This window comes from Amblyomma mixtum, chromosome 3 (genome assembly GCF_055824585.1).
Source record: "Amblyomma mixtum isolate Tamu chromosome 3, ASM5582458v1, whole genome shotgun sequence".
Classification (NCBI taxonomy): Eukaryota; Metazoa; Arthropoda; class Arachnida; order Ixodida; family Ixodidae; genus Amblyomma; species Amblyomma mixtum.
In genome coordinates, this window is record NC_143014.1 from 25,804,221 (window position 1) to 25,823,695 (window position 19,475).

The 19,475-nt window shown below is 43.8% G+C and overlaps 1 protein-coding gene across 2 annotated transcripts in view; it reads left to right on the forward strand.

Moving 5' to 3' along the window:
- The window catches only part of LOC149349463 (26S proteasome non-ATPase regulatory subunit 4-like), a 30,368-nt gene that overhangs the window by 8,220 nt on the left and 2,673 nt on the right, over positions 1-19,475 (forward strand). For both annotated transcript variants that reach the window (XM_089578405.1, XM_089578404.1), the window contains exons 4-9: positions 3,957-4,043; positions 4,101-4,169; positions 4,248-4,309; positions 6,181-6,331; positions 7,907-8,012; positions 13,009-13,167. In XM_089578405.1, coding sequence (XP_089434531.1) covers positions 3,957-4,043; positions 4,101-4,169; positions 4,248-4,309; positions 6,181-6,331; positions 7,907-8,012; positions 13,009-13,167 — 634 coding nt within the window. The remainder of the gene's footprint in view (positions 1-3,956; positions 4,044-4,100; positions 4,170-4,247; positions 4,310-6,180; positions 6,332-7,906; positions 8,013-13,008; positions 13,168-19,475) is intronic.

The window sequence follows — 19,475 nt, forward strand, 5'->3', positions numbered from 1 at the left end:
TAGTCAGACGCGTATGGTCCCTGACGTGGCCAGTGGCACCTGCTGCTGTGATCTGGCGTGCCACCTCCTTCCTTCAACACGCGCGCCCCTTCCTCACGCTGTATTTGGAGCGCGCTGCACGACGTGAAATTCCTCGTTAGTAAGCATATCTGCATGTTTATTTTGATAACTAGGAAAGAACAAGGGCATCATTTTTTTTTAGAAAGGAGCGCTTTGCTGGAATCTTAGCTGGTCTAACTAGGGGAACAGTTCCCAGTTCTGCCACCGCTGTGGCTCAGGGGTTATGGAGCTCGGCTGCTGACCCGAAAGACAATCGACGCTTCGATACCGGCCTCGGCGGTCTAATTTCGATAGAGGCGAAGTTCTAGAGGCCTGTGTACTGTGCGATGTGACTGCACGCCAAAGAACACGAGGTGGTCGAAATTTCCAGAACCCTTCACTATTAAGGCGGAAGCCTTTAATGCCTCATCGTTGTAAGCAGGCGTTGTCGACAGAAATGTCACGCTTTTCAATTGGTCGAAACGGTCGTGACGTCACAGTGCGCGAATTTCAAATGGGGCCAGTTGTACTTTGGCTAGTAACCATGCAACCAATTGAAGGGATCGTATAGTGATGCTCCAAGTAAGTGGGACTGAGTTTAGTTAACTGCTTAATTACCAGATTAGCCTAATTAACCTTTCTAGTCAGGCCAGATAAATAAATAAAACCGAGTAGGAAATTGGTCGAGCTCGGGAATCGAACTCCGGTCTCTGGAGTGCGAGACGAGCATGCTAACCCCTCCGCCATGCCAGCACGATGGTTTGGAATGAACAAAGGCGCGTCTAGTGAATACGATGTCTATGCTCACTCCCATCTTCCTCCCTTCCCGTTACGGCGAGGTTTAGGTGTGTACCGAGATATGAGAGACAGATACATTTCCTTTCCTCAAAAACCAATTTACCGACGAGCAAGGCGTCGAACCGAACGGTCGATGGCGTTCTATGGACTCCCTGGCAGTGTTGCAAGACGCTGTCGCGTTTCACTCTTAGAGGCGAAGCTTAACATCTCAACCACACATCAGTGACACAAGCATGCAACACCGCGCTTAAGGCTTTTGCCCCACCGCACTTCAGGTCAACATAGTGCCCCCCTGAATTTTTTCATCCCTCATAGCCTGGGATGCTTTGGGACTTTACACGCCCCAAAACCATAAATCATAATTCCCAGTTCCACCAAGGTGAACAAAGTGAGTTGAGGTCACATGAGGCGTACAAAAGCTGTAACAATCACTGCTTCATTGTTTTAATTGACTCAAACTGTTACGTCAGCCACCCTCTAGAGCAATCGCAGCAAATGGACAAGCAGCTTTTATGTCGCACTTTCCGTACACTCCTGAAGCAACCTCCAGTCATTTTGCACGAGGTATCGTTCGGCTGAAGTCAAAACCGACATATGAGGGCAAAAAAATTCAGTTAATTCCGCATGCCGATGCATGTTTACTAATATCTTATGCACAGTGAAAAAATGAAACACATACACGATATAGAGCCGGTTGGTTGGTTGGTTTATGGGGTTTAATGTCCCAAAGCGACTAAGGCTATGAGAGACGCCGTAGTGGAGGGCTCCGGAAATTTCGACCACCTGGGGTTCTTTAACGTGCACTGACATCGCACAGTACACGGGCCTCGAATTTCTCCTCCAAAGAAATTCAGCCGCCGCGGCCGGGATCGAACCCGCGTCTTTCGGGCCGGCAGCTGAGCACCATAGCCACTGAGCCACCGCGGCGGCTCGATATAGAGCCTTTAATTTGTAATTTCTAAAGAACTGTATGCGGCTTATCGTGTAGCTTCATTTAGAAGTTCATTTTATATCCTTCATTTCAAATTTACAGCGAATTTGCTTATCAACGGCTGGTAATACGGTAGCGGCATGATAAAACTTTGTACTGAACTACGCAAAAATATACATTTTTTCACAATTGAATGCTATTTTTCGTATCTAAGGAAATCTAGAGAATTTTTTATTACAAATTGGGGGAGAAGCGGCGCTAGAGGTTGGCAGCACTGGCTTTTGTGCATGGTGTAGAGGCGGTAGTTTTAAACTGTGGTAGGTGTACGGAGGCTAGCGGAGATAACACGATAGAGAGATTGTTGTAGGGCTTGCCGTAAGGCTTTGGTTAGGTAGTTTGGCGGACTTTTTTGTTAGGTGGCCGACCTGGCGATGGTCGGCAAGCTAGGGGTGACGGGGAGCTAGTGCAGTGTGAGATTAAGTGCAAGCGCTGGTGTTATTTAGACGAGATGAACTTCAAGAGTTTAGCCAACGTGGAGAAGGCTAGCTGCGCATGCAGGCTGTGTGAGTGATTTGAGGAGCCCGTTTGAATGATAGAAGGGGAACATGAAGCGAGAACGGTAGATTGGCGAGTCGCTCAAGAGGGAGTGGGCTAAGGCTGACTTGCTAGAACGAGTAGTTGGCAAGCTTAAAGAAGAGTGGGAAAAGCTGGCCAAGCTGGAAAAGCGGCGGGGGAGTAGCATCAGGTAGAAGGTGAGGACAGTGTGGAGTCTCAGGCAGATGCAGTTAATGAGAACAAAGAGGGAGGCAGGGAAAGACACCTAAAGGCTGTAAAACAGCAGGCGGGAGGTAGCGGTAGTGTGGAGGCTCCATGACCCAACAGTGCTGTAGGGCAGCAGGCTTCAGGTGGGGCAGAGGCAGAGGTAGGAACGGGCCCGGTGAGACGCGCAACAGTGGTGTGCAGCACAAGGAGGGAGCGCCGCAGCGGTAGGAGAGGCAGCTGGCACGAGCTGGAGGGCAGCACATGCAGTCACATGCTGGAGGTGAATGGTCAAGGGTGTAGGAGGGCGTGTTAACAAGAGTGAAGGTGAACAGGTGGGTGTAAGCGGAGGCCATCAGGGAAGGGATGTAAGCGCCAGTGCCAGATTAATTCAGACATAGTGTATATAACATGCAAGTGGATAGGCTAAAATGGGAAGAAACAGAAGAGCAGCTAAGGCAGGAGGATTTAATGGTGTATGGGTTTGTGGAGATACATCTTAGGGGCATTCATTCATAACAGTATAAATTGGCCAGTGGCCAAACAATCTAATGCAAGGAACAATTCTGGCAAAAAGAAAAACTGGCAGGGGAGCAAACACGCCTCCACTTTGTATACCTGTGGACAGGAGCAAATGCCAAAGAGGAAAACAAAAAATTGATAAAATTCATAGCAGTCGACATTAATTAATCAGCTTTGAGGTGATTAATCTAGGAGACATGAGTGTACACAGAAGATATGAATGGGTACAGAGATTCGACAGGTAACATGCTGCTGGATATGTGTGAAAGGCATGACTTAGTCGTATGTAACAGTACTAGGAAGTGTGAAAGGCTCATAACATGGGAAGTAGATTGCAGTCAATGACAGATTATGCACTGATGTCACTTAGGGTGTATATTAGGCTGTGGGCAATGGACATAGATGAACATGGCTCGAGAAGCCTAGGCAGTGATCAAACATACTGAGCCGAGTTTTAGAAGAGAAACCAATGGTGAAACAAGGCAAGATGAACAACCATATGGTATCTTTAACTTGAAAAAGCAACTGGAATTAGCAACCAAACAAACTGAGGAAGTAATACTACAACAGAATGAACTTACAGAAATTTAACTAGATTATTTTAGCTAGAGCTTGTTGTGAGGTGCGAGTCAGGCTAAAAGGGAAAAAAAGACAGAAACCCAGCGGGCAAGGGAGATGCCATACGTAGATACCGTCACCATGACCTTGCAGTTGCTTTATTGATGTTCCTTGTGCACTATCTTCGCCACTGTAGTTATGTTTTAATGTCACCTATTTATTGCATTTCACAATAAACTTCACTTGTTAGTGATGCTCCTGTTGTCTACTTCTTCTTTGCTCCTTTTTCTCATGTTAATTTTTATGTAATGAGCCCAGACCAACCTCACATGTCACTATTTATTTGCAGCTTGTGCTCCGGAACCGTCCGGACAAGGTTCAGCAGATGCGAATTGTTGCATTTGTTGGCAGCCCTGTCACATCAGATGAGAAAGAGGTTTGTTACTTTCAGAGTTTTAAAGATTGTTTGCTGATATTGTTCTTTTGTTTTCAGCTTCTGAGTCTAGCGAAAAGACTGAAGAAAGAAAAAGTGAAGGTGGACATTGTGAATTTTGGAGAAAATGTGAGTGGTGTTTCGACTCTATCTTGTTATGTTGCGTAAAACTGCATTTTTAGTTTTCTTTCTTATTTTTACCTCTAGGTCCTAAATAATGAGACACTGACATCCTTTCTCACCATTCTAAATGGAGGAGGGGATCGTGGGTAAGTTACCATGAAAAACTAGGCTGTATTAAGTGCAGACATGCTTGGTGGTGTTACAGTTTAACTCTTTAATGCCCAATGTTGTCATTTAAACATGAAGCTTGAATTAAAATTTTGATGTCAGTGTAGTAATATGTGTGTGCCACTCTGAGGCAGCTGTTAGTAACAGAAAGGGGTGTGTATATGACTCCTAGCCAGTGTTCAACAGCTCATGATTTCTCTTTTTGTAGAAATTGTTGCTGGCGGAATAAGGCAAGATTTGTGGCATAAAAAAATGTGTTGAATTCAATCCACCCATGAAGGTTCGCTGTCTTATCAGATACTCAAAACATGCTTTATTTGAATATCTTGTTGGTTTCTGGTTAATTACAAATTGGCAGCAATGGACATTTGTGCCAATTAGTCACTGTTCAGGGAACAGTATTGAAACTCATGGTGCTGGTGGGCAAATTTGGTGGGCAAAGTTGGCTGGGGGCGACAGCACTGCCCATGCTGCAGAAACAGCGATGACCAAAACTTTGGTTGTGCTGTTTTAAAGAGCTCAATCACTGAAACATGGCAAGTCTGTGTTCTTGCAAACTTCTTTGAAAGAGTGATCTCAGTTTTTTTCCCTCGATAATTTCGGAGACGTAGGGTTCTTTAACGTGCACTGACACTGCACAGAAGTTGTGGATTTTAATTTGGAGGACCGACAGACGAAACCTTTGAAGGCATTCGAACACCGAGTCGGGTGAGAACACGACGGTTTCGCCCTCGCGGGCGGCAGTGTTGCAACCCTCCGCAACCTCTTTGGGCTCCAAACGGGCAGGCAGCGGAGACCGAACCTGTGTGTGACTGTTTTGTGCGGGTGTCTGCCATCGCAATGTCATGGAACAAGTAGCGCCTGAGCGCTAGCTGTGATGTACGCATCTGTGTGCTGTTGTGGTCAACGAATGTGACGTACGCCAACGGAGACGCAGACCTCCATTACGGCCTCTTTTTCTGTCTTTTCTCTTTCACTCCGAACTTCCTCCCTTCCCTCAAGGCGGGTATAAGTGTCCACTGATATATGCGACAGTTACTGCACCTTTCCTTTCCTCTAAAATCACAATCACAATGGAGACGCACAATGGCCAACTCGGGGATCTCTTCGGGTGGTGGATGGGCTGAGAAACTCTGAGCGATTTGTCCAATGGGCAAGGCATATGGTGATGGCGTTCTGTAGACTCCCTAGCAGCACTGCAACACGCTGTCGTGTTCCACCCTGAGAGGTGAAGCTTAAGCTTCTTCCAATTTTTATTCACCTTTATGGTTCTTTAACGTGCACTGACATCGCACAGTACACGAGCCTCTAGAATTTCGCCTCCACCGAAATTCGATCCCGGCTGCGGCGGTCGAATTTGTATAATGGCGAAATTCTAGGGACTTGTGTACTGTGCAATGTCAGGGCACGTTAAAGAACCCCAGGTGGTTGAAATTACTGGAGCCATTCACTACGGCATCCTTCATAGCCAAGTCACGTTGAACAACCATAAACCGAAATAAACAGTGTGACAAAAATTATTGCATCAATAGCAGAAGCTTGCCAAGGCCTACACATCAATGGCAGTGTACTGTGTAGTATTTGGCATCATTACACAAAAATAAATATGCTCATATTGTGCTTATGTTTCATTCAAGAAGCCTGTTTTATCAGAAAACGATACGAAAGGAACCTCGTCATAGTGAAAACTGAAAAATGCCAAATTATTAACCACTGGCTCAGTCATTTGAAGCTCTTCAGCAACCCTTCAGGCTAACACATGTACTTTAAGGCATATAGGTTAGTCCACCTTTGCATCAAATCATTGCCTCACCTAATTAGTACCATGTGCTCTTTGTACATTCCACAGGTCCCACATGGTGTCAGTAGCACCAGGGAATATCTTGTGGCATGTGCTCGCAAACTCTCCAATTGTTCAGGCTGGACATGGCACTCCCATCAACTATCATACTGATAGTTTCGAGTTTGACTTCGGAGATGACGACCCAGACCTTGCCTTGGTAAGTCACATGACTAGTGACATCACTCTTCATTGATTCTTGAAAGGCCCCTTCAAGGCATATTGCAGGAGGGGTGGGCGTGAGCTATGGTGGTAGGGGCTGCAGGTATTTTTGGTGGTGGTCTTGAATTGGTGATGGAAGGGAGAAAAGTAAGCAAAGAAAATAAATTGGCATGCGTTGTGAAAAGAGGTTGAGAATATTGGATCAGTGGTCAGTAATGCATGTAGGTTCTGTGACCAGTTGAATTAGACCGAATGTAAGGCACATGCCCAGGAATTCATTCTCATTGTTACTTTTTAATAGTAGGATAGCCGGGTAAATCCAGTTATTGAGGGAAAATCAAAAAAAGAAGGATGGGGTGTTATGGTACTTAGTGGTTAGAGCATGGGGAAGACCATGTAATAATAAGTTAAACGAACTTTCATTATGCGGCGGTCGATAGCAAATGTGAAAGTGTAACTGTGGAGAAGTGACATTAACACATAGCCAAAGATATTAAAAGGCGTACAGTGCAATATTCTGTTAGTAGCGATAAGAACACTACCACCACATGCATTGTTAGATCTTTGCAAAACATCAAAGCTGGCAAATTAGGGTAGGGTCTCGGGATCTGTTACTGACTAGTGAATCCACGTTTCAGTAAGTAAAACCAGATTGCTACAGGAAGATGAGATGAGGCTGCATATTTCATTGTGCTTAGGTATAACACTTTGAATATTGTGATATTGGCAAGAGATTAGTTGTGGTGATTTCGCATTGTTTTTGTACATGACACTAGGATTTTCATTTGACAACTCTCTGGGCAGTGTGGTCACAATTGTATGTTTTGTTGTTAGAAATTAGCCCATCAATGCCACCAGGTGGCAATATCTTAGTATGATATTCAAGTCATATGACTTTCCGAACTGAACAAGTTGCTTGTGCACAAGATGAGCTTTTGGCAAGAAGTCTTCCCCTACACTGTGCTTTGTTGCCTTGAAACCCAAAGAAAATACGTTTTTTGTCCCTTAAGTGGTCAAATAAAGTGCTCAAGCACTCGTAATTTTGCAAAAGAGCCTGAGCTTACAATTATCAGAATCAGAAACAGTGGCTTGAGTCGTGTTTTTAACTTGTTTCCCTCTCCCAGCTTGGAGAAATCGACCTTATACCCTTTTTTTACTATTAGCCAGCTGCTCTTTTGCTGCAGCTAGCTGATAATGCCATTTACCTTATCTTGTTTAGATTCTGTGCGATATTATAGAAAAATGCTCACTTATGTTAGCTGAAACAAATGCTTATGTGTACATGCGTGTGTGAATATGTATGTTCATGCATGCATTCGCATCTATATGTTTTCCCAGTTATATTGACTGCAAATACTTATCTGCTGGGTGGAATATGCTTGTCTGTTACCTTAATTCCAGCATTCATTGAGTAAAATTTTATGCGTCCGGGGCAACCTGCAAGCATGCCTGTTATGGCCTCAGAAAAGCTATGATTTCACGAGGAGACATGGGACCCATGTCTTCAGTTACTTTTAGTGACCCTTGGAGGCATGTATACTGTGCAATGCTGTTATATCTACTCATTTGGCAGGCCCTGCGAGTGTCAATGGAGGAACATCGCCAGATCGAGGCCAGGCAGGCAATGGCCAACGCAGCAAAGGGAGCTGCTCAGGCACCTCCAAATGATGGGAAGGAAGGTATATTTGCCCTTTCTCATGCCATGGCAACGTTGCATGCATGACACAGAGTGCAGTGCGTCTTGATGGTACCTGCTCACAGTGCACCGACAGCCCTTCATCAGTACTGTCGCTTCTGGTTCTTAAAAATCCTGTCTTTCTGCATATTATGCGGGGCATTGCTTGAAAAAAGCAAATCCGACCAGAACTGGTTACATACATAACAAGTGTTATCAATCAATCTGTCCTGGTCGGGCGATCAGTTTTATTTTTGCATATAAAGTACAGTGAAAAAGGGCAACTGAATAAGAAACTGCTTCGTTGCAGCTTGACTGAGCTCCAGTCACCCATCATCAGTGATGTACGATATGTTTGTACAATACAAAAATTAGCTTGATTATTTCTGATGAGAACAATAAAGTGGTAAAATACAGAGGAAAAGATATATATTGCAAGAAATGCAGAAACTGGGTAAAAAAAATGCGTTACGGCAGTGGCAGGCAATCTTGGTGTGAATCGTTCATAAATACTTTTCTGGGTTAGCAGTACCATATTAATTCGTAGTGCATCACAGGTGGCTGATAACGTAAGCAGTTGTTCCTAATTCTAATAGTAATTAGTTGAAGTAGACCCGCCGTGGTGGCTTAGTGGCAAGGCACCCATCTACCGAGCCGGAGTACCCGGGTTCGAACCCGACCGCAGCGGCCGCGTTTCGATGGAGGTGAAACGCAAGAGGCGCCCGTGTGCTGTGCGATGTCAGTGCACATTAAATAACCCCACCTGGTCGAAATTATTCCAGAGACCTCCACTACGGCACCTTTTTCTCACTTTCTTCTTTCACTCCTACCTTCCTCCCTTCCCTTACGGCGCGGTTCAGGTGTCCGCCGAGATATGTGAGACAGATACTGCGCCATTGCCTTTCCTCAAAAACCAATTTACCAATTAGTTGAAGATGACGATAAGCAATGCGCAGCGCACATACAATAATGTGTATATTATTTCTCCAGCAGTATTAGTAGAAGACGACAATGTACAATGCTCAGAGCGAGCGTGTGTTGCAGTTTAACACGAGGCGTGATCAGCTGCTGCGTTAGCCTAGTGCTCTCAGTCTGTGTAGACTCAGTGTTTTGCTTTGCTGCCCGTCTGGTGACGATATTAGTTCAATAGTAGTATTAGTTGACGAAGACGACGATGTGCAATGCACAGCACGTGAGAATGTGTACATTAGTCCGATAGTATGTATTAGCTGAAGACGACGATGATGTGCAATGCACAGCGTGAGTGTGTTGCAGTTTAACACCAGGCATGATCGGCTGCTGTGATAGCTTAGTGCTCTCGTGCAGTGGCTAGCAAGGCTGATTTGTTCAGAGTGCTGCAGGTTCGAATTCCAGTCACGCCAGTGTTTATATTTCTTTGTCTATTTATGGTATGGCTCGATTTAGAAGTTTTAGACCGCAGTAACCCCATAATAATGTTTGCATAACTCTGTACAGTGGGAGTGCCCTACTTCCTCCAAATACTTGAAGGTAATAAGAGTCGACTCAAAATAGTTGAGCGTGAGTACCGATTCAAGTACTGAAAGGTATACTTCAGTTTCATGCGGGTGTGGATTTTGAGTTAGAGCAGTCGAGAGCGCGTCGATCCCTTCATTTATAAGAATATTCGTGCACAAAGTGGCGATGTCAAGTGTAACCAGTATGCTATCCGGTGGGACAACAGTTGCATCATTAAGCGACTGTATTATTCAAAGAACGTGCAGTGTGTCCTCGACAAAAGAAGGAAGGTGGGTTGGAATGTTTCCAAGGTAGTGGTTCAGAAATATTGACAAGTTCTCTGTAGGCATATTATAGTTCGAAACGATGGGCTTGCCTGGTATATCTGCTGTAAACAAGTCCTCTGCAGAAGCATAATGAATTTTAGAAAGTAGGAGCGATTTAACAGTTTTAGTCTGATTGCATTATTAGTACCCTGGATAATAGGTCTGCCAGACTGCTCAGAATTGTGTGGCACAACCCTATAAGAGGACGAAGACAACTCCTCTTGTTGAAACGTTGGCAAGCACCCTGATGCTTTCCGCTCCCTTCTTCACTTTGTGTGTGTGCACAAAACAATCTGTCTGCCCTCCCTCTACCATGGGCTTCAAATATAAAAATAGGTTTGTTTTATTAGTTTTTGTTTTAAGACTGCTAACTAGCATGTGTTCGACCAAAGAGTCTTGTACAGTAGAGTTATGGCTGCTATAGATCCAAGTAGATATTTATGCAGTCTACATAGGGAGCCATTTGTTTTGGTGTTCTAGGTGTACAGTCTCAGGAAAAAACATCTGCTCCTGTGGGGTTTAGTTTTGATGTTTAGGCTGTTATCATGGTCTTTTCCTAACAGAACCTGATATAGGTAGACTTGTGCAGCTGCACCGGTCACAGAATGCCTCGCAATGATGAAATTAACGTAACCTTCCTAATCAACAATTCTTGCAAACGCTTCATGTGTGGACACCTTGAGCATAAAAAGCATTGTGAAGATTTTTTGTTTGAACAAAATGAATACAGAATACTGGGGTATATTGTTCTGTTGTCTTGTTTCATTATCTTTTAGCCCACGTTAGTGTAGCAGCTTTTTTTATTTGCAGCACAGTGTTATAAAGCATAACATTCAGTGCTGTCTGATTAAACTTTTAAATGTTGTGGATATACTAGACCCAGCACATCTGTCAGAACAGCTGTCAGCTGTCAGGCTTTTACAGCAGTGGCCGTTTGCATTACCCTTGAAATTTTGTCATGGTGCAGTGTTACATTTGATTCATAGCATGGCTCAAGGTACTAGTGGCTTTGCTCTGCCAAACCGACAGAGCGTGGCCTATGCAGGCATTTTAAGTAGTCAAAATGTCATATTCGATGGACACCCCGATCATGCCGTCAAGAAAGGTATTAAGGAAAGGATCGAAATTAAGGGCACAGATTGTTTTTAAAACAGAAATTTACTCCTGCTAGTGCCAAATTTCCAAATTTATGAAATATGAGCGTAAATGCTGTCAATTTTTTGTCTGAGTTTCATTGAGGTTTTTTACTGTGCATTACCATATTTACTCGCATATTGGTCAATACATAGTTAGGTTAACCCTCTAAATTTGGCACCCATGTCTGGCAAACATGTCTGGCAAACATCTCGACTCTTGTACTGCTGGAGGCAAATTACACCAACTTCAAGAGTGAGGCATTTGCCCTATGCCCAGGAAAACCCTGTTTGTGTTTTGGCCTTGGAACGCATTCCCTCGGTATGCAATTAGGCTGCATTACTTGTAAGCATGCAAGACTCCAGAGAAGTCGGTTTATGTTCTACAACTCCACACTAAACCAGAGGCAGTGTAGCATACACTGCATTACCTATGTGAGACTACATCATCAGCTGAGGAAGGTTTATGATCTCATGGGGTTTAAGTACATGGCTGACAACGACCTGAGTAGTCCATTCAATGGCCCGGGTCTGAATGCCCAGGTCTGAGCTGACGAACGCGCTCTCCCATTGCACTACAGTAGAATCTTGTATTAGAGGTTCCGGTGGTGGCTCCTCATTGCAGTTCCACATTATGTGATCTATGTGGCTATTTCACCACATAGTGTACTTTCCGGGTCATAATCACTGGGATAGAACTTTTATAGTAAGTAAGGAGTCATGAAGGATCACTTCTACACACATATGCTGATGGGTGACTTAAGTGCTGCTGAGCCACATTTGGGAGGCATGATTCACCGTGTGGCAAAGTGACTGAAAGAAATTTCATTATTAAAACGGTGCCGCTAAAGTGAGCGGTGGATACAGCGATGGGACTCCATTCTTATCTTTGCATTTGCCTTATCTGAGAATTTTGTCTTTTAAAAAGAAAGGGCACGTGAAACTTTTGCACAGTAAGGGTGGCAGCTACTGCTGTAGTTCGTGAAGGCTCCAAGGCTGCCAGAACCCATTTTTGATGTTCGCCTTTTATAGCCAAGACTGAATGGACAAACAGTGCAACAAGAAAGAGACGCAGATAGGTGTTTGTCTCTTTCCTGTGGTGTTTGTCAGCTATGGCGTTTCCACTTCTTAGTTTTTAGCCAAGTTTGCACCTCTCCCTGGCTATGATTTGCATATTGGTTGACCCCTAAGTTAGGAGAGCGTAGTTTTGAAAAAAAACAGGTTGACCCATGTGCAAATAGTATTACTGTTTTGCCTAGGGCACTAGTAATGGAGTATCAGTGTAGAAAATTTTCATGTGTCTGACGTTCATGTTCAAAGAAAGGCATCAGAGTGTGGAAAATGTGGAAAAGAGGAATATTGTTTATTTTTCCTTGCATACATCTCAGCTTTGAAGCCAAAGTGAAGCACTTTCAGAGTTCAAAGTGCATGCAGAGGAATGCCCAGCACACAGAACAGTGCTGTCAGATCCCACGGCCACTCTCTACTGACACTCAGTGACGCCAAAAACATTCATGATGATGACCAGCTTGCATCGCCTTTCCTGGCTGGCTCATTCCATTGGCTGTGGATACCATTCACTACTTCTGGCCTCTCCAAGAAACTTCTTGCCGAGTACCATGGCCCTTAATGCGTACTGTAGTGCACATTCCCTGTTAACTACCTTGTTGAGCCCCTCACACATTCTTCCGATTTCCACTGACGCGTCTTTGAGACTCTAACTGTCCAGCGCCTCAAGCCTTCTTACGATTAAGTTGTCTTGTTGTGACCCTGAGTCACCAGGATGGCTCCGCCTTTCCCTATAGGGGTCATTATAGAGAAGAAGATGCGCATTCCTCTAGCCGTGTTGCCATTGCATAGAATGAGAGCCTGTCTGACCCAGCTGACTGCAGACAGTTACCACTGCTGCTCGGTCGACCTCAGCACAGCTAAATAAACTCCCCTGTTACACAGTGTGCAATTAGGAATGTTAAAACTCGATTGCTGCCATGTCCAGTCAACAATACAGAACCAGTGAACGATGTACTCTGCCATTGCAATGCACAGTGTGTCTTCCATTGTGCAGCTAAGCCAGCTGAAGAAGAGCTCTTGGAGCAAGCTCTCAACATGTCAGTGGGAAATGGACCAGCTGCTATGTCCCCAGTATCATGGCCACAAAACTATGAAGCCATGACAGAACAGGAGCTGCTTGCACTTGCTGCACAAATGTCGCTCCAGCTGAAGAGTAAGTGAAGCTCTGCATATGACTTCTTTCCCTGATTTGTTGTAGGTTAATAGCCAGATGTCTTCCCACCAAAATTCTCAAATGTCATCAAACAGAAAAATTGTTCAGAATTCTAGCACAATAAAGATGAGCATAAATGAATGCATATCACATGCACAGCGCCAGAGATGGAAAAACAATAAACCTTGAAGGAAACAAAACCAAACAGTGCAAAATTGCATATGCATGGTTTGCATGTACAACACTTTCCAAGACCCGTGCAAAGTCCAGAATCAGGATGAGCAACTGCTTTTGCTTATCGCAAACGAACAATAACAAATGTTTTAGATAAACCATTGAAAACAAACAGTAAACTAGGCTACAGTGTGTAGCAAACACAAGTCACTAAAACATACTAAAATCAAAAAGCAAAAGCAGGGTGAAGTAGTCAAAAGATAACGCTTCAACAGTTGATAAAAAATATCTCAGCAAAAAGTGCAGTCAAGGGGGTGAAAGATGCCATAGTGAGTCAGGAAAACAGCTAAAAATCTGTGCGAAGCAAAACCATTGTTAAATTTCTAGAAGATACAACAAGCACGCATTTTCAAGAATGAACCAACTGGCCTAGACAAAAGAATTAATTTAGTAAAACTGTTCACCACACCATGATGGCCTCCCAGTAATCACCGAATAATCCTGTCCTAAACCAGCATCGACCATTCACCTTTTCTTCTCAGATCTGAGCAAAACCATCGCATGTGAATGTAAATTTTATGCGATTGATGCGTATGAGTTAGCATTCATGTTCCTCTAGGATGTTGTCGCTGACTGGGCGTGCGAGCGGGTATCGTGATCCAGTCCATCAATCTCTGTGTGACACGGTGTACCCCTCCTTAACCTTCCCAATCCAATCCAGCAATCACAGTGTGGCACGCCATATTCCCTCTCCACCTGACTCTGATTGGCAACTGCGGTGTCCCTATAGGCACCCGCCACCTCCCACCTTTCTTTCTCGCCACATTCCTCCTCCCTTCTCTTCCCTCAAAGTGTAGTTTGGAATGTTCCTCACACTGATTTTCCTCCTTGCAACCGAGGCTTCAGATGCCAGCACCAGCGCCAGACACTTTTTGCGATAATGGGCGTTCTAATACGAACAGATTAAAAAAGAATTTTCAATGCTGGGTGTTCTCTTGAATGCTGAAAAATACTTTGTCGCTGCAGGTCTAGCATTTTTCTTCCTATATTTCACTGTGCTTTATGCTACAGCTCTCTGCCTTCGGAAGTGGCAGCGCATAGTTTGCCATCTAAATATTTCAGTTTGGCAAAATACCATATTTATTCGAATCTAGGCCTATAGTTTTTTTAAAAAACACCAGGTATGAAACTCATAGGTCAGCTACGATTCAAGGATTTTGTCATTATATTTATAAAACACGATGACAAAGCATGAAAAAGAAAAAAGTAGCACGCAGGGGGCACCCCCACGAAATGCCAACCAAAGACGGTTTTGTAACCATTGCTAACCATAGCCTGCACTGAAAAGAGCACACACAAACTTTTACTGCCATTTTGACCTCCTTTCCTCTTCGTGTGGTGGCGCGGGCATGTGATAAGAAGGTCAGCAATAACACGGACAAATGAGTGAAACCATGTTCATGGAAATAAATGCCATCTGCATGCTGTTCCTGCTGTCATTCTCAATCGTTTTTTAGGCCGGCTTACATTCGAGCAAAGTTTTTTTTTTTTTTTTTAGTTTCGCCTTCAACTTTTGGTTGTCGGCTTAGAATCGAGGCCAGCCTGGATTTGGATAAATCTAGTATTATTTAAATTAGAACTTCGGATAGAATATGTTGTGGTCCTACGACTGCAACGCACGTGTGTAGGAAGATGGTTAGTAGCCTGCCAGCTCCATTTGCTTCTGCGGGTCACTTGGCTAAACATGCACGATCCTAAAGCAGGCTGCAGTGATGCATATTGTAAAAGATGGTGTTCGATGCCTGGATCTTTAGAAGACCTTCTTGGTGGGCATTTTGATGCATGGCTACGAAGAAAAAGTTGTGCTCACATAAAAGACGAACACAGGAAAAACTACCAATACGGAAAGAGCGCAAACTTTCAACTGGTTCTGTTCGGTTTAGTACAGCTTATATGGGGTGTTTAAAATTATTCAATACAGATTTTTCTTCAAAAAACCATAAAAGATACTTCACTGCAGTGTATGTATTTTGATTTTAAGCGAATGTGAACATTATTTATTAACAGAGTGCAATGAAAAGTAATGATTAAACAAAATTAACTGGTTAATTTTCTTATTTATAGTTTTAGGGAGCGGTTATATTGCAAAATTGAAGGCCGTCAAAATTCAAAGCGAGCACAGTTATTGAAATTTCAGAATCAGCATCGTGATTCGAGATATCGAACGGTAAAAATGCTTTTAAGGTCTATTCAAGTTGGCTTTCCCTCATTGCATATTGATAAAATGGGTGTTTCTTGAATCAAATGCAGCCTGTGTTTACATCTTTTAAGATGCAGATGATGCTGATGTGATTCCTTTGATGAAACCACGTGCAACGACGCCATTTTATGAATATGTAACTCAGAAAAGCAGACTGAATGACCTACCAAACGTGTATATTCTGCGCTCCATATCTCAAAGTGCGATGCTGATTGAGAAATTTTTTTAAACTGGGTTTGCCTTCCATGTCAAAGGACCTCAATCTCTCTGTACAACCTTGTGTTTTAAAACGTATTCAGAACTTGATGAGTTTATTTTAGTTAATTACTTGTCTTTTTGTTGCACTGTGACGTAAATAATAGCGTATCTTTCATGGCGCTTCAAGGAAAAACCTGTATTAATAAGTTGAAACACCCTGTACAGGCAGTGCACAGATGTGCCCAAAAGAGGGGAGCGGGGGTAGGCAAATCAATTCATTATTCACAGCGGCGCAGGAAACAGAGACAAAAGGGGAGAATAGACAAAACAAGCACTGACTTAACTGAAATTTATTATGGGAAGGGAAGATTATATATACATCTTCGAAAAAAAAAAAACATAAACGGAACCGGCATACAAGGCGTGAACTAATGCGCACGTGTCCAAGAACAAAACCAAAAAACAAACACACTCTGGCCAGAGGAAGATATCACTGGACGCATCCTTAATCGCGCTATGAATCAAAATGGGCACCCTTGAGGAAATCAAGTTCATCCGGTGACACCACTTAAGAAGGCCGACTGACGCAAGTGTTTCCAGAATTATGCATGTGATAGGCTTCCATTACTGCTCTAGCCAATTGGTCTTTATGTCTAAAAAGAATGGTTGTGGCAGAAAATTCCCTTTCGTCCGTGTTTCCTGCGCTGTTGTGAATAATGAATATGTATCAACTCGCCCAACTTTTTTTACTCAAGGCAAATCAAGCCTGCGCACAAATCAACGAAGTCTGCGCAGAAAGTTTTTTTTTTTTTCCCCCACATTACACAGGGCAGCAGAGGTGCCACTAATGCAGTCCTTGCATTTTACCTTGATGTGCTCACAGGCTACTTTGTCTTTGCTCCTGCCTAGAATCTTTATGCTCTTGAGCGGTGGCTGGCAACGTTTGCAAGTAATGCAATGAGCTGGCAAGTTGGATCCTTCTCTGTTCCGAATTGACTGCGCATGCTCCTCTGTGCGTTCATTCACACAGCAGCCTGCCTGGCCTTCATAAGCGTGACCACACATGAGCGGGATTTGATATACCATGCCCGCAGGGCATTTCATGAATGTTTTGGCATGTATTATTCCACATCTGCTTCATTGAGCTCCTTTGTTGCAGATCCTTGGGCATAACCTGGCGAGCTTTCATGGTGCTAAAAAAATCACGCGGATGCCATGCCTGCTTGCCACTTTTATCATGTCGTGGGCGACTTTGTGCATATACAGCATAACAGTGCTGTTATGCTGTTAACAGCATAACATTCGCCACAGAAAACTGGTGATGTTGTACGTTTTTTGAATTCCAATGCTCATATAGGCTATGCTTTTTCTGTTGATGTGGTGGACTTGCTTTATTCAGTGCCTCAAGATGCCTCTGTTTGTAGCCGTCAGAGAATGTATGGAAAGGAATAGCGAAATTGGGATTTAAAACTCTGCCGGTGTGCCAGCTGACAGGTTCGTTTCTACGCTCCAATTTTATTTGAAAGCCACTTTTACCTTTTTTAACGACTTTTACATGCAATGACAAAGAATTTGTATTGGCTCCTGCATCGCCCCGACCGTATGCAATGTATTCTCAGCTGCTATTGACCGCTCCCTGAAACATTCGTGAAATGCGCCACGGGCGTGGTGTATCAAATCCTGCTGAAGTGTGGTCACGTGTATGATGGCCAGGCAGGCTACTGCGTGAATGAACACGCAGGGGAGCATACAGTCAGTTTACTAACAAGGGGATTCTTAAAGCCTTTAGACACGTGGCCGATTTTTTCAAAGTTACATCTGATAAAAAAAAAAAACCTTGACCTGAACTGATTCAGTGAACAGTATTTTTAAACCTTTTTAGACAATATGGGAAGAGTTTGGCATTAATGTACAGCCTTGCACCTAATGGTTCTTAGCAGTTTTTAGATCCTAACTTGCAGTTCGGCTTGCATCATATCTGCTGGCACAATGCTCCACGAGCCCAAAAAAAGTGTCTTCCACATGATTCCGTGCATCCGAAGATAGTTAAGAGAGCTATAACAAGCTAGAACCTCCTATTACAAAGGCATGCCTGCATGCAATGCACACCAGCTTCTATAATCGGATTAACAGGATGCTTTCAGCTGGCTTCCCCTGCAAGGTAATCATAGCTGTGGCTGAGAACCTTCTACAGAAAGTAAAAAAAGAAAAACGCGGCAACAGCAATGACTGCATACTCAGAAAGAATGCCACTGTTGTGCTGTGCATGCACAAAGTCGCCCATGACATGAAAAAAGTGGCCAACAGGCATGGCGTCAACGTGACTTTTTCAGCGCCATGAAAGCTCGCCGGGTTATGCCCAAGGACCTGCAACAAAGGAGCTTGACGAAGCAGATGTGGAATAAAACATGCCGAAACATTTCGTGAAATGTGCCACAGGCATGGTATATCACATCCTGCTGAAGTGTGGTCGCGTGTATGTTGGCCAGGCAGGCCGCTGCGTGAATGAAAGCGCAAGGGAGCATACACAGTCATTTCAGAGCAGATGAGTGAACTTGCAGGCTCATTGCATTACATGCATAGGTTGTCAGCCACGGCTCAAGAGCATAAAGATTCTAGGCAGGAGCAAAGACAAAGCAGCCTGTGAGCTTCTAGAAGTCTACCACAACAAAGTAAAGGGCGAGGACTGAATTAGTGACACGTCGGTGAGCCTGTGTAATGCGGAAAAAAGCTTTCTGCACGGATTTTGTTCATTTGTGCGCACACTTTATTTGCCCCTCCCCTCCCCCTTTTTTAGGCACGTGTGTACAATTCCTATATAAGCTGTGTTGAACCGAATAAAACCAGTTGATAGTTTCCGTCTCCGTCTTGCTTGTGCTCAGCTCTTATGTGTCTGCAACTTTTTCTTAGCTCCCTGGCTCCATTTGCAGAAGCTTTGGGCACACTTTATAAACATGTATTTTCTGGCAGGGGAACACATTTTTAGGCATAGTTGTTTGCCACGGGCCTTCTTTCAGTGCTCAATGCTGTCTGTCATAGTGTCTAGGTGTACCGGAAAATTCGCAATATAGTTTTATACACTTCAGAAGGGCCCTACAATGCATTTGTGCAGCTGATTAAACCATTACAACGGATTGCCGTTGCTGGCTTATAAAATTTAAGACAGGAGTAATCTTGTCTTGAAAAGTCATGATTATGCCGTGCGCTGAGTGGCAACACTGGGCACAAATTGGCCAGCAGTGCTTACCATACACACAGCATCAGCTTGCATATCATGGTTCCTGTGCCTGGGCTGACAACACCCCATGTTGCAGTTGCCCTTTTTGATGGCATCATAATCCCAAAATTGCATGTGTTTTGCAGGACACCACAGGTGTTCAATTTTTGTTTCACTGAAGTTGACTGATTCAACTTCAAGATATTCAATTTTCTTACTTCGCATTGAATTACTTTCCACAGAGCCTGTATTATCTGCATTACAGGTTATGTTGATACTGTCCAGATGTTTCACCCTTTAAAAAGCTTTGCGCACGGTTGTGTAGAGAGGAAAAACACAGCCATTTCCCCAAGTTTGTTGCACCTAACAGTGGCTTCTTTCTTTCAGGTGAATTTGGCATCCTTCCTATTGCAGTTACGCTGCTTTTTTCAGCTCACTTACAAATGAAGTAAATAATAT